The 15,797-nt window shown below is 45.3% G+C and overlaps 1 protein-coding gene across 1 annotated transcript in view; it reads right to left on the bottom strand.

The window, feature by feature from the left end:
* The window catches only part of CUL5 (cullin 5), a 778,902-nt gene that overhangs the window by 299,595 nt on the left and 463,510 nt on the right, over nucleotides 1-15,797 (bottom strand). Inside the window, exon 11 of the mRNA XM_078657044.1 lies at nucleotides 15,505-15,569. Within this exon, the coding sequence (XP_078513170.1) occupies nucleotides 15,505-15,569 (65 nt within the window). The remainder of the gene's footprint in view (nucleotides 1-15,504; nucleotides 15,570-15,797) is intronic.

Below are 15,797 nucleotides of genomic sequence, written 5' to 3'. Positions count from 1 at the left end.
GTGATCACTAGAATAGTGATCATCATATACCAGGCCAACTTCTCACACGCAGCACGACCCCTGCATGGAGCCGTAGAGTCCGCCGCCTAAGGCAGGACGTTGACACCATCCGGCGTTGCCGGACAGGATCCCTCCAAGTCACCCCCCACCAGGGACCGGAGTGGACCGGCTCCAGGTCAGTGCTGGAACGACGCAGACTTGACCTACGCCGAGGCAGCTGCCTGAGTGGAGGAACGCGGAGGGCCTGGGAGTGACACAACGCCCTCCACCATCCACGGCCCAGAATGTAGCGGAGGTCGCCAGGCAACCCATGGGGCAGCGCCAGGGAAGATTCCACCTCCGACGAGGCAGCCACCCATTGGGAGGGACGAGAGGGGCCCGTAGCGGGACGAGGGGTACCCACCCAGCCGCGACTCGGAGCAGGACGAGGAGGGTTCACCGACCCCTGTGGCTCGGCACGGTCCAGCCGCAGCCGGCACTGTCACCTCGGTCTTAGACTGGACCACCTTGTCAAAGGACCGAGAGGGGCTTGGGGATGCGACCCGAGCCCCGGCGACCTCCCTCGACACCACAGGGACCCTCGTGGGAGTTTGCGGCTAGGCAGAGGCGCCGCGACCTGAAGGAGGGAACCCCGAGGGGCTGCACCCCAACAGTACCACATCCTCCAAGCCTGGATCTGAGCCAGTCGGCGTCGAAGCAGACGGCGGCGCCGCGGAGGGCCCTACACTAGGCAAGGGATCTGTTGTCGCCCCAGAAAGGGAAGGAGGAGAAGGAGACGCCAGCGAGGCCTGTAAAGCTGCCGCGTATGTCTCCATCTGGACTCTCGATGTCCCAACACCAGGAAACGGTGGATAGGACGACACGCGGGGCTGCATCACCCGCGGAAACCCCACGCCCCCGGGAGGCTGGAAACCAGCCTCCGGGGACAAACTGCGACACTTACCCACCGGGGAACGACGCTCACGTGACATCAGAGAAAGGCAAGGACGACGACCATGGCCGTATCTGAAGCCGTCCGCCGAAGCTGATAGGGGGGAGGATGTCGACCTGGAGAGACGCGCCGAGAGTAGTTTCATCCGGCGCTCTCGCCGCGACTTCGGCTTCAACTGTTGGCATGCCTCACAGTCAGTGGTGCCGTGATCCTCCCCCAAACACCACATACAAATGAGGTGAGGCTCCGTCGCCGACATAAGACGCCCACACAACGTGCAAGTTTTGAAGCCCGAAGGTATTCGCACACTGTTCCACCAAACAAGAGACGATGGGGAGAAAAAGGGGCCCGAAACAGGCCCGCAGCAAGGACCGGATACTCTTTGCACACGGAAAAGGAAAAAACTGACGTAGGCGCACCGGGGTGGGTCTTATGTGACCTCGCTGAAGTCACGTACGCGGATGACGCCTGTGTGGAGTCGCGCAGTTTTGCCCCGCCACCGGCACACAGGGATGCTGTGGCATAAGTTTCCGGATCCAGTCTCACACCTTGGGATAATTCTATGTGAAGGAATCTGCGGCTAGTAGTCTCTATCAGATTCTACATATATAACAATGCTAAACCTCTTTACACAGTGAAGTGGGGCCAAGGTCAAGAGTCTATAATTATTGGACTACCAATTTATGCTCTAGAAAAACTGAGATCTGATCATTATTTCACAGTTCCTATGACCGTCCCATATGAAAGCCAAACACATTTCTAGGGTCTAGCCTGCTGAAGCACTATTTCATCTTAGACATGTCCTGGGTAGAATGACGCCGCAATGTGTCCATTACTAAATTCCAAATCATTTTAGGTAGAAAGGCGGTTTTCATTCTTGAGAGTAATTTATCTGTAATGGTATGGTGGAGATGCTGATAGTTATTCCAATCACCCACCACCTCTTCTCTTTGCTGTCAGGAAGGGAAAGAGATGTTTCAGAGTGTAGAAGTTAAATATGATCCCATTAAGAATCGCAAGAATTAATTCAGGTCACAAGCTGGCAGTATTGACGGATGAAGGGGAAAAGATCTGAGGTCTCCCAGGTATATGATGATGCTGCAGGAGAAAAAGGTTGCTGTTCTGGTGACCACATGAAAGCAGAGATGAATGCTAAATATCCATTCATAGCCGAGAGGTTCATCCTGTCACAGGCCAGAGATATCAAAAGTGACATAACGGCAGACATACTGAATGCCAGATGGTCATCTAGAAAAGAAACTCAATCTTATGAGTTATGCTACACTTTAAGGAATTTACTTATGCACAACCTAAGCTACTTCAGTTACTCATTTATGTTCATTTTACATCAAACACAGGAAGATAAAAGGCTAAGTAAACCAAACAAGATTATAACCAGTGATCAACAAGTAAAACACAGATAGTCGTAGTGGATGCATGATACCACTGAACTATCGTCCCCAATCAAAACATTATCCAGAATGTCTAGGTAGCAAAGTTGTATGTTTGTAAGTTGTCTGCACATCTCTGACTTCAAGTCCAGACAATCAGAATTAAAATGACATTAGCCAGATTCCTAATGATATTTTACAACCCTTTAAACAGAGCGATAGAAGGAAATGTATAGTTTATTTCCTATCTGTGTAGTTTTGCAGCTTTAAGAATTTTCTGGATTCACATGCTGTGCAATATTCCCCCATCTACTGTTTGGGTCCGGAATTCTCCATAAAATCTTCTGTCCTTTCTCTCTTTTGCAGTTGGTGGGTGTGGACGGACCTCCATTTGGTGTCCCCTTGTGACGTAGCTCCCACCTTTGGTCGCCATCTTCAGATTCTTTTTTTTTAATGTTGCTCCCTCCAATAATCTTCTTGGTGGAGGTGAATGGGTTAGCTTGTGAATCCAGAAAATTCTTCAAACTGCAAAACTACACCGACAGGTAAGACACTATACATTTTGCAGAGTGAATCTTTTCTGGATTCACATGCTGTGTATTGCCTTTGTAGTGGTTTGGTACTTTTGTGGTGGTGTAACTGAAGATGAACATTGATTATTAAACAGATGTTGAAAGACCTTTTGTCCCACTTGTGCTTCCACGTTCATCTGTATATCTACACAATAGTGTTTTGTGAATGTGTGCACTGATGACCGCGTTACTGCCATACAAATGTCTTGTAATGGTGTATTTGCTAGAAAATTGAGGGTTGCTCCCTTCTTTCTAGTTGAATGTGTTGAATGTAATGTTTCTCCTGCATTCTTGGGGTACACCTGAATAGCCTGTGCTAACCATTTTGCAATTGTGTTCTTGGTGACTGGTCTTCCTAGAAAACTGCTTGCCAATGAAACAAATAGCTGTTTAGTTTTCCTGTCTGTTCTTGTAACATGAGTGCCTGCAATTCACTGACCCTGTGCAGTGAAGTTATGGCTACTAAAAAAGCAGTTTTTAGAGTCAGCATTTACAATGTTGCCGTGTGTAAAGTTTCAAATAATGCCTTCATCAGTTGTGTGAGCTCTACATTCAAGTTCCATGTGGGTGCAGGTACCTTCTTTGGTGGTGCAATTCTCTTTGCTCATTCAAGGACACTCTTTATTACAGGTGCTGTGAAGAAACTTCTCCCAATTTGGCCCCTTGCAATTTGGCCCCAGCCACTACTGCTGCTAAATGCACCTTTAAGATGCATATATCAGTTTGCAGTTGTGGAGATGTGTTTAATATTTTAACACTGTTTTATCGCTTGTGTTTTTTCTTAATAGTCCCTATTTCAGGCACCACAGTCAGTATATTTTCTATTTAGCCATATATCACCTTCTTGTTGTCGGCTTCCTTTCCTCTCTTAGGACAGCCATCTTATTCTCTGGTAGCTTTAGGTATACAAATTCTAAGTCTCCAGGAGCCATGCTGCCAGGCTTAAAGACACTGGTTCAAGTGTAGCACCCTTCCTTCTTCCATTGATAGCAGAGCTTGCCTGTTTGGTAATCTGTAAATTTTTCGAAGAGATAGTTCTATCGGCTCTGAGAACCATGATTGCCTTGCCCACTGTGAAGAAATTAGTATCAGGGTCATCCTACTGTTCTTACATTTGTTGATCATCCTGTGTAGTAGTGGTATCGGGGAAAAAAACATGCAGACATTTCCCTGACCAGTTTACCGACAGTGCATTCCCCATGGATTGGTGGTAAGATTGACTGGAGGCAAAACTTTGCATTTTGCATTCAGGGGTGTTGCAAATAGATCTATTTCTGTAGTCCACCATTTCTGAAAGATCCTGTTGAGTACTATTTGGTTTAGTTACCATTTGTTGGAACATGATGCTTGTCTGCTCAGTCTTTCCGCCTAGACACTGTCTTTTCCCAGTAGATGGACCGCAAAGATCTCCCATTGAATCGTCCATTTCCATAGCTCATGTGCTAATTTCGAAAGTAGTAGGGATTGTGCCACTGTTTGTTGATGTAGAACATAGTGGTTGTATTGTCAGATTGGATCAATATTGTATTCAGCCACAACTCTTTCTGAAAGTCTTTTAAGGCTAGGAATACTGTTTTTAGTTCCAGGATGTTGATATGTTGTACAGTAGCTTGTCCCAACCCCACCCCCACCTTGAGATAGTTCATGTGAGCTCCCCGTCCCGTGTGAGAGGCGTCTTTTGTAATGGTCATTGTAGCAGTTGGTTGAACAAATGTTCTCCCTTCTGTTATATGTGAATTGTTCCACCACACTATCTCCTCCTCTATCTTTTGTGTGACAACCACTAGATCTTTCAACTCCTTGTTGTCTGTGACCATTGATTTTGCAATCATTCATGAATTTGTCTCATGTGGAGTATTGCATTTGGAATCAAAGGGATGCAGAAAGCCATCATTCCTAGCAAGTTCCTCACTGTTAGAGCATGCCTCTTCCGAAACAACTGTGTTTCCTTCAATCGTGATTCTGTTCTCTTTTCGCTGGCATACACTTTCCCTTAGACTGAATTGATCCTTGCCCCCAGAAACATTTTTACTTGTTCTGGTTTTGGAGATGACATTTCCATGTTTAGCGAGAGACCCAGACTGTATAGAGTTCTCATTACTTGCTGTATGTGCTCTTTGCACTTTTTGTGTGAATTTATTTGTCCTTACCAGCCAGTTGTCTCGGAAGGGATAAAAGTGGACGCCTTGTCTCCATAGGTGTGCCGCAACTTGCAGCGGATTTGATTCCGAAGGCTAGTACCCTGAATTGGTAGTGTGTTATGTCTACCACAAATCTAAGATATCTTTTGTGACCTGTAGTCATTGGGATGTGCAAATAGGCGTCTTTGAAGTTGATTGTTGTCAAGTAATCCCTTATTTGCAGCTGCGGTATGACCTCATGTAGGGTTGTCATTTTGAATTTTTGACTCTTTATAAATTTGTTTAGAAACCTTAATTCTGGAATTGGCTGTAGTGTTCTGTATGGATCAGAAGACATGTAGAGTAGTTTCCTTTGTTGATTGCTACTCTTGGTACTGTTTTAGTACATCTTTTGCCAACATTTCCTCTACCTCCTTGAGTAGACGGGATGTTTCCTCCTTTTAATTAACCTTTCTACTTGGGTCCCCTGCATGGAGGGGTCTTGTAAAATTCTATGCAAAATCCATACTGTATTATGTTTATAATCCATTTGTCTGAAGTTATCTTCCTCTACTCCTGAAGGAAGTTTATATTCTGCCTCCTACTGGTGATGTGTACACGCCCCAGAATCCGACGATCCCAGGAGGGAAGAACCGCAAAAGTGCTTAAAAGCGCCATCTGACTCACGCGACGCGGGGCGCATGAGGGCAAAGTCCGGACTAGGGCGGACCTGTCATAGCCCGGAAGAGGCTGGGCTGGGCCAGCCCCCTGAAATTTTTAATCGAGGACTATGAACCACTCTTCACACTAAGGTGCTGTGATCAATTTGATACTTGTAAAAAAGCCACAACAAGGCCTCTTATTGTTAGTCAATTTTCAACTGTCCCATTCCCGCATTACACTTTTGTAAACATGGGAAAAAGGAAAGTGATTGAGGCAGGGGTGGGAGGCGCCCAGAGGACAAAAACAAAGAAAAGTACTCGGAACCCAAGTCCTGCGACAGGGAGGGATGGGGATTGTAGGAAGAGTGCTGGATCGAATCGATAATATATTGTCTAATTGCGAGGGCCTGCTTACAACACTTGCACTATCTGCTAACACACCTGCTCCTACCTCCAATACCCCTTATACACGCACAACCGCTGCGCCCATTAACGTAGGCTCTGGGAGCATACCAAGCTTATTTAAAAAGGCAGCTAACAGGAAACAGTAATTCAAAGCCACTGAAATTACCTAAGAGCCCCCCATTAGTCTATCTAATAAATTCAGTGAGACCCAACATGTGACACCAGCAGATCTCCCACTGAGCAATAGGTTTGCACTTCTCGCAGACCAATCAGTAACATCTGACACACCCATTTACAAAGAGGGTGTGAAGTTTTGTCCATAGCAACTAGTAGGATAGATACGTCTCCCCATTCTGATGGCAATAGGGCAGAGGGTATTGAGACAACCCACTAATCTAGATCTCCAGAGGGATATTTCAGGCCTAAAAGAAGCAATAGGGGCCCTGGACCCATCCCAATCCGGCTTCCGCAGCAACCACAGCACCGAGACCGCCCTCATCGCCGCCACCGACGACATCAGGATCCTGATGGACAAAGGAGAAACAGCCGCCCTCATCCTCCTGGACCTATCAGCAGCCTTCGACACGGTCTGCCACCGCACCCTATCAGCACGCCTCCACAACGCCGGATTCCAAGAGAAGGCCCTGGCCTGGACCAACTCCTTCCTATCCGCCCGAACCCAGAGCGTCCGCCTCCCACCCTTCCGCACAAAAACCACCGAGATCATCTGCGGCATCCCACAGGGATCCTCCCTCAGCCCGACGCTGTTCAATATCTACATGCACCGCTCGCCCACGTCGCACGACAACATAACTTCAACATCATCTCCTACGCCGACGACACCCAGCTGATCATATCCCTCACCGAAGACCCCCACACCGCCAAAGCCAACCTCCACAGAGGAATGAAGGCCGTCGCCGACTGGATGAAGGACAGCAGACTGAAGCTGAACTCAGACAAGACGGAGGTCCTCATCCTCGGACCCTCCCCATCAGCCTGGGACGACTCCTGGTGGCCCACACCGCTAGGCACAGCCCCGGAACCCACCGACCACGCACGCAACATGGGGTTCATCCTCAACTCCGCTCTCTTCATGACCAAGCAAATCAACGCCGTCTCCGCGTCCTGCTTCAACACCCTCCGAATGCTACGCAGAATCTTCATATGGATCCCTCCCGACACGAGAAAAACCGTCACCCAGGCCCTCATCACCAGCAGACTTGACTACGGGAACGCCCTCTACTCAGGAACAACAACCAAGCTCCTGAGTCGACTACAACGAATCCAGAATGCCTCGGCACGTCTGATCCTCGACGTCCCCCGACGCAGCCACATCACACCCCACCTGAGAGGCCTACACTGGCTCCCCGTCAACAAGAGGATCACCTTCAAACTCCTCATCCACGCACACAAAGCACTACACAACACTGGACCCACATACCTCAACGACCGACTCAGCTTCCACACTCTCACCCGCAGCCTCCGCTCGGCCAACCTCGCCCTCGCCACAGTTCCTCGTATCTGGAAAACCACCGCCGGTGGCAGATCCTTCTCCTACCTTGCCGCAAAGACCTGGAACGTCCTCCCTACCAGCCTACGACCGACCCAGGACCTGCTGGCCTACAGAAGACTTCTCAAGACCTGGCTCTTCGATCAGTAGCAGCCCCCCCATGCGCCTTGAGACCCTCACGGGTATGTAGCGCGCTTTATAAATGCAATGATTGATTGACTGACGGCCCTTATTTCCAAACTGTAGTGCAGAATAGAAGAACTAAGCAGTCTTGAGACATTATCAAGTATGTGTCCAACCCCTGCTACAAATTAAAATTGAAATCATCTCCCCCCTCGCAGCACCCAATCGGCACGTAACGTCCTGAACACTAACCTTGCACCATTGATTGGTCCTTTAGGTTATCGAGACAGGGTCTTTTGCACACACCACCCATGTACAACAAGCATTAAGAGGGCCCCAGGGGGAAAACTAGGGGAACTATAGGGCCTATGATGGCCACAGAGCAAGAACTACCTTGCCAAAGCACAGGCCATAGCGAGGTGTTTCCACACCTTAGGCTCCCCCAATCCCTCATAATGTTCCTCGGTGTACTATCTCTAATGTCAATGTACCCAAGACTGACCGTAATATCAAACACGAGAATGGTGAGGTTGTAAAGAACAAAGCCATACACTGGATCAGGCATATAAGGGGGATGTAGATCTGTGATAAGGGAATACATCTTGAGGGCAAAAAGATGCGTCCTGAGCAACAGCACTGTCGACACAGTAGAACCTACTCTCACAAGTGAGAGCCTAGTGCACAATCTAGTTGCCCTAGAAGTTGCCCCCCATTTATCACAAACATTCATTTGAAGTTGAACATCTCTAGTATTACGCAACATCCAAGACTGCTATGACACTCTCGTCCCTATCCCAGAACGACTGACTATCCTCAGAGTCTACACAGGAGTATGTGCACTCATTTAACACTGATCCCGACCCTACCCTTATTATGACGCATACATGCCAAGAGGGCCTACTTCTAGGAATTGAGCCAATGACCTTAGTTTTTACACCGTTCCACATGCAAAAACCGCCTTGCAAACGGGAGATGACCCAGAGGTCGGAGGCAAAATTATAAGTACCAATCCGACTATCCATGTGGCTGAAACCTCTGTTCCATCACTCTTCCATAATCCCCCTCAGCCCACAGACCCAAGAAGCTCAAAATACCCTTGTGGAATGTGGCGGGCATAATGGGAAAACTAGGTCTTCCCCATTGGCTAGAGCTTATTAATCGGCATGAGATTTGCATTTTGCAGAAACCTGGAGCCTGGCCCCTATTTTTATTCCAGGGTTTACGACATTCCATAAACCAGCAATTCCTTCCACGCATGGTCGTTCCTCAGGAGGGTTGCTCATTTTGATTAACATCACACTAAATTGTGACACTAAGGAGCTTCCTATCAATAACCCAGATATTCTTGGGGTTAGGTTAAAAGGCACAACGAGAAAGAGCATAGATATCTTCAATGTTTATGCAAGGAGCCCCCGAGGAGGGAGATCACTAACCCTACAAGCTCTAGATGGGATAATGGACGCAAAGCAAGCTGTCCACCCCTTAATTGTGGGCAGCGACTTCAATGTCACTTTTGAGTCCCTCCACTGGGAAGACATCCAAGAGGCCGACGAGGAGGACAAAATGTGGTCGGTTCCATCGTTGTAATGCGTTTGGGGTTTTACCCATTAACTGATGGTCGCATCCAGGGAATGCACTCAAGAGTTCCCCTTTGATTTCTTAGTTATTAGTCAAAAGTGTCTATAGTGTAGCAGCACCGTTATCAGCAAGTCCCCGGGGGTCCCATATGCCCAGTTCCAGTTTTACCCACTCCAGCGGTATGAAGTGTTCAGCAATGAAGCAAGTGCCCTCTCTGTGGGTGCTGCCGAGTCCAGATCTTCTTTGGTGAAAGAAGGCTGCACACAATTAATGTGACAGCACTCGCCAGGCTCTCTTATCCTAGCAGCATTGCCAGCTGGTCCAACCATCGGAACTGCTCCCATTCGGCAAACACAAGGGAAGTCTCTGGCTCCCCATGGAGATCCAGTGAGGGTGCAACATCTTTGGCGGATCCTTGCGATCATTGGGAAATCAGCCAGGTGCAGTTTGCGGACTTGACCAGTCAGACACAGAAGTAATCCTCTCATCCTGGCCATGATCCAAACACTTGGCCACAGTGGTACCAGCAACCCCTCCTGACATACGGGGTTGAAATGTTACTCACAATCGGGTCGCAGGCTTTTCCGGTGCAATCTCTCTACGGCAGACCCTCCTGGTACACAGGGTCGCCGATCTTAGCGGACACAAGTCTCACACTCCTCGCCCAAATAAGCAAAACGGTAGTCCCCTTTAGCATACGGGCTAGCGCTTCCTGCATAGCACTCTTCACATAGCTTAGATCACAGTGGTCCTCTCCTGGCTTACGGAGTTTGCCAGACAATGCATGCATAAGGGCAATGACAAGATTATTGCACAGCTGTTCTCCTCACTCCACGCTCAAGGAGTCTTCTCGGTAAGGGCCTCACTCTCTTTAACGCTCTCCTCTTCCTTCCAGGGCACAATGGTCTTGGCAAGCAGGAAGGTGCTGATGCTCCAGGCAACGGGGTAGTTGATATTGGTTTTTTCTGGGTGATGTCCCCTCATCCAGAAGGGAGGCTAGCAGGCCTTGGCCCCTAATCCTGGTCACAGGCAGAAGCCTTGTAGAGGTTCCCATTCTCACGCAGCCAGCCTGGCTGCTTGGTAGATGAAGAAGTTTGGGATCTCAACCTCCCATTCTGATAGTCCATTTCCAGAGAGCAAAATACGATTTAGGGTCGGAGTCTTTGAAGTTTAATGTTGGGGTTCTACTTCTTTTGAATTATCCACTTCTCTTTTTCTTCCTTCCTCATGAAAAGAGTTCACACCTGAATGTCAGCCACAGTCATATGTGTATCAAAAAGGTAATCCCAGGCTCCCATCCTACTCCGTATGATTCCCGTATCCACCCCATCTGATTTCCTCAGATTTGTCCAGGCCCCTTCCTTGTGATCTGTCACTGATTCAAAATGAAACCTTTGAAGTGTAAAGGGAGGGTGCTTCATCCCTTCCTTCAGTGTGGCTCACCCAGCTCATGGGAATGCAGCAATACACAAGTTATGTCTGGGGGATTCCTCTACTCCTCATGTGTTCACCAAGCAGGCCTGGCCTTCCCAAAACAGAGCCTAGGTTCCCCATGTAATGTACCAATGCAGACACACTTACTGTCCAGCACGGTTACCTCCATGCATTGTATCATTACAAATACACATTCATTTAGTGCACACATTCAGTCTGCGCACACTGAAGGTTTTTGTTACTGTACCAGGATGTGCTATTTGCAAACACACACTCTGCCAGCCCACACACTCACTATGTGCGCACTGCACATCACTTCACCCTTAATGTATTATACGTCAAGCAAGCACAAACACACCATGCACATGCTTTCATTGCACAGGCACTGCACAGCAATACATCTTTCATTTCATGTATTCCTCACAGGCATACGTACACTGAGCACATGCACTAATCCCACATGTTCAACACAGTATTGCTGTATTCATGTAATCTACCCTTCTCAGGCACACATACATACAATACAGAGCAGAATTGCTAATCCCGCGTTGCGCAGCACTTCACATCTTTCTGATGTAGGCCAATGATGAGTTAAGCACACGGAAGCACAACTTGTAAAAAGGTGAGTGAGCCTGTAGGCCTCACTCCAGTGACACAGGGAAAAAGCACCTGTTCCCTACCAATGAACACTACACAGTATGTTGCCACCAGCACGCTTGTGCTAAATACCATTTGATGATGATGGTAGCTTTCCACCAATATGAGGGTAGTGCTTTAGGTGCCCCTCCCTGTCCAACAAGACCGCAATCCATGAGACAGGCCTAAGTCATAGTGCACATGCACGATTCGGGTTCGCCTATTACAAAACAAATTAAGAACAAGTGGTCTTAAACGTTTTTCCCAGACACGCCAAGGAAAAAATATATACTAAACTTCTCTAATTCAATATGCTGGGTTGCTTAAATGTTCAGCACAAGGGAATTAATACATAAGAAAAATAAATACTCTTAGGTACGCACCAGGAAAATCGATGATACAACCACATTGTGCTAAGTAGAGAACTCAGATTTATATACTCTCTTGTTAACAAAGAGTTAAAGCCATTACCATAAATAACAAGACATCCAAATCAAAAGTGTCTCAAAAGAAAGGGTGCAAAGAAAAGGTGCTCATGTGTGGAGTAATGAGGAAAAAAGCCATCAAATTAAGAGGCAATTTAGAGAAAGTAGTTTCAACAATTTTTTTTATTTTTATTTTTTTTACAATCAGCACTGGCTTTTAATGGAACGTACACCAGTGTGGTTCGGCCTGGCTACAAAGCAATTTTTGGTCGTCATTTTTTATCCATTTTTTTAGTGAGCACAGAAATGCCTCATCTGGTGATGGGACAGGGAGATATAATGTAGTACAGGTCCAGGATGAAGGGTATGAGTCCACGTTTCGACACAGCTTAATGCGTAGAGGGTGACTTACAACCTCCGATTGCAGGTCTTCTTCAGGATAGGGAGCAGTGTAAGAGGCAACCAATATCTGGTGTCCAGTAGTGGCGGACCAGGTCACAGCTCCCGACACTGGGTTGTCCACATGGAAATCCGCAGTGTAGAAGTCAAATAGTCAATCCAAATCAATCAGGATGCCAGTGTGGGAATCCAAAAACCCAATACAATCAACTGCGAATGTATCCGTTAAGTGGGAAAAAAGGAACAAGTCTAACAGCCTTCAAAAGAGGATAACAATCACCCATGGAGATCTTTCAACTGCAGTTGAGTCACAGGGAAAGCGCTCCTAACCTGTCAGGATTCTGACGGCCATCGACACATACCCCTCATCCTGGGTCTGTATTATATTTAATCTCCCCATTAGTCTGTAATGATTATGACAAAACAAAATCAAGCAATTGCAATGTAATAGGTCCAGCATTTACGAGAGATTGAGCTATTGGCACTGTAAATGACAATGCCTTATATTCATATGTTGTTTTTAAAACAGATAAATAAAAGGCACTGTCTTATACAATGCCAACAGCTTAAGCTCATGCAAACGCGAGACCTATTGCATTGCAAATGCGTTCATGCCATAAAACATTTTTTAAACCGTTAGGAGAGAGGGTGTCCTGCCTGCAACAGCAAGCAGGACAAAGCTATTTGAGAAAATAGTGCTAGGAGGCTGCAATTAAAAACTACCAAGTAACAACAAACGTAACAAGGGGTGTCGCCATTGGAGGTTACTAAAGGAGACAAGGCGGTACTGAGGAGGGACTACTAAGCCTATTGACAAATGAAGAGCCACCATTTACAGTTGACAATGACACAAGCCAATGAAAAATATGGACGGAGTGGGCGGAGCTTCAAGGCTCTACCTGAATACAGCATACCTCGCAGAGCAGAGCATGTGCTGCCCAAGCTAGACCTAAAAATCAGCATTGGGGAGTAAGACAACAGTACAGTTGGGATCTCAGGGCATGAGTACACATCCACAGGACCTTTCCATACCAACAAATGTCATTAGTGAACTGTTTTCATACAACAAGCATTAGCAAGGCCAATAGGTCTGGGTTAAATTTCCCAACATGGGCAGTGTTAGCACATTAGAGCAAGACACAGGAGAGCTTGAGCCGCAGTATATAGAACAGGATACAGCCAATATCCTTATGTGAAAGAGGAATACACTAACAGGCTGAGACAAGATTTCACCAAGAAAGTCCAAATTCAATGACTGAATGAGGAGGCTGATAGAAACAATACAATGGTTGTAATAGGTGGATCCCACTCTGTATACTGCTAGCAATAGGCCTTTTTACGGTTGTGTTCTCAAAGTGCACCTAAAAATCATATGTCAGTATAGTAAACACTTAAAATAGCTAGTTCAATTTCTAATTTACCTACAGATAATACATTTGAAACAAAAGTCAACAATGTAAAAAATATCCTTTAGATTAAATAGTAAAATTAACAATTTCAGTCTTGCAACATACACGTCTTTTACTTTGTTGTGATTCCTCTCTGAAGTGTTCTAAAAGAGTATGGTGTTTCAAAGGGCAGTGGTAAATGATTCACCAACATTAAAACAAAAGCCAATCTGAAATTGATAGGTTTGCGATTTTTTCAATAATGGTAATATATAAATGTACTTCTAGGCTTTGTAACAGAGCAGAAAACTATAATAATAGGCGGGTAAGGGCCAAGTAATTAGTGTGTGTACTTTATGAAAGCCTCAAAACTTAAAACCACCACAGTAAGTAAGATCTGCAGTGAAAGACTGCATTGAGAAGCAAAAGCAAGCCAAATTCCACGCCCAATAGGTTAAAAAATACAGGCAATGCAACTTTGTGGCTACTTGTTTCCTAAAACACCTATTCACTACCGGTCTCATTTTGCAAATTTTCATAATGTTCAAACCCTTCTTCTTAAGGAAATTAGTATTTCTCAAAAGTGAACCTCACAAGCTTTCATGAAATAAAAGTGTGTTAAATAAGAACGTACACACCATTTTCACAACAGTATCTATAAGAAAGAAGTCAGCAAGATTTAGGGTTTCCTTGTCTACTTTTTGCAAACATAGTTACTTCATTTCTCTTAGATTGTGACTGTGATAACCTTTGTAAATGAAAACTCACTAAGTACATTTGAAACAAACTTCTGCACCAAAATTGTAGCAGTTGCTTAAACTTAAGAATGGTAACACCAACGGGGCCCAACGCTGTAGCTTTCTTACAGATGTGAGGCAACAAGGATGTTATAAGATTACAAATTAGGAATCAATTTAAATGTACCATCTTACAAACAAGACAGTAATTGATCTTTGAGAATACGATGCTACTATCATCCCATTACTGGTAAGAAATTATTATTCGATCTATGAAATTGACCTCACCTCATCCACCTTGTTCTCCGTGCATTGGTGTGTGTCAGAACTACATGGTTGTAGAAGTATTTTATCGTACAACACAGATAGCAATAAACATTTTTGCAGATGAGAATTTTAATTAGGAAAATAAATGTCAGGATTATTAAATCATAATCCCTGTAAATCAAATGTTTAAAGTTGAAATTACACAGCAAAAGCGTGAAGATAAATCTTCCAATGTACTCATAATAGATACAACTGAATTCACCCATCAAGAGATGTAAAAATATTTACTTCCAAAATGTTACATACAGCAACAATGTTTAACTGGCAAATAAACTGAACAACAGTAAAATAAATTAAGTAATCATGTATAAAGCACATGGACAGTCCTAAGAGCATCATGGAATTAAGAGCAACACTTACTCAAAACTGGCATGATGCAGGGGTGGAATGGGGTTGAAGAAATGGTATGAGGAGTGAGAATTGGGAAAGTAACCAGAAAAACAAAGTAGCAGAACAATAATGTCTTGAGGTCTTTCCTACACAGCAGAGGACTGTCTACTCAGAACATAGTTAAGCAAAAGGACAAAACCACAGATCAGTTTATCTTGCGGACCTTATGAAGCAACTACGAACTGGACTGTACAGTCCACAGAGGTAGAGGTTCCTGAAATTTCTCTTTGATTCAGGATTTATCCAATATATAAGACGTTGCACATGATGCACGGTGATTTCAGGTGGACTCTGTTTTTGGAACCAAAGTAATGTCTAAGCACTCTTAAAATGGTGAAACTGTGAGGCTTGTATCGATTCTAACTGCACAATTTTAAAAATGGTTGAAACATATGGCTACAACAGTGAAACTTAAGCAGCATTATAACATGTTAATACAAAGAAATAGTATAATTTCCATATTCCATATTCCTTACCCTTTTTGCTTTAATGGTAGCTCAAGTTTAAATATTGTAGCATCATTCACAACAGCTTTGTATGCCTAAAAAATGTGAAGAAAAACATTGATATGAAAACCATATAATTTGGAGAAAGACACAAAAAGATTGTCGATGTGACTTTTTAAATTAGTACTACCAAGGCTGGTGCCAGAGTGAAAGATTGCCAACCCAGTCACACCCAATGTTAAGTATAATCAGCCACCTTGTTTGACTGATCCAACGCAGTGATTTAACATTGCCTCTGAAAGAAGAAACATTTCTAATGCTTT

Source organism: Lissotriton helveticus, chromosome 8, assembly GCF_964261635.1.
Source record: "Lissotriton helveticus chromosome 8, aLisHel1.1, whole genome shotgun sequence".
NCBI lineage: Eukaryota > Metazoa > Chordata > Amphibia > Caudata > Salamandridae > Lissotriton > Lissotriton helveticus.
The sequence above is the reverse complement of the archived record's forward strand: the minus strand, read 5'-3'. Positions and strand labels throughout refer to the sequence as shown.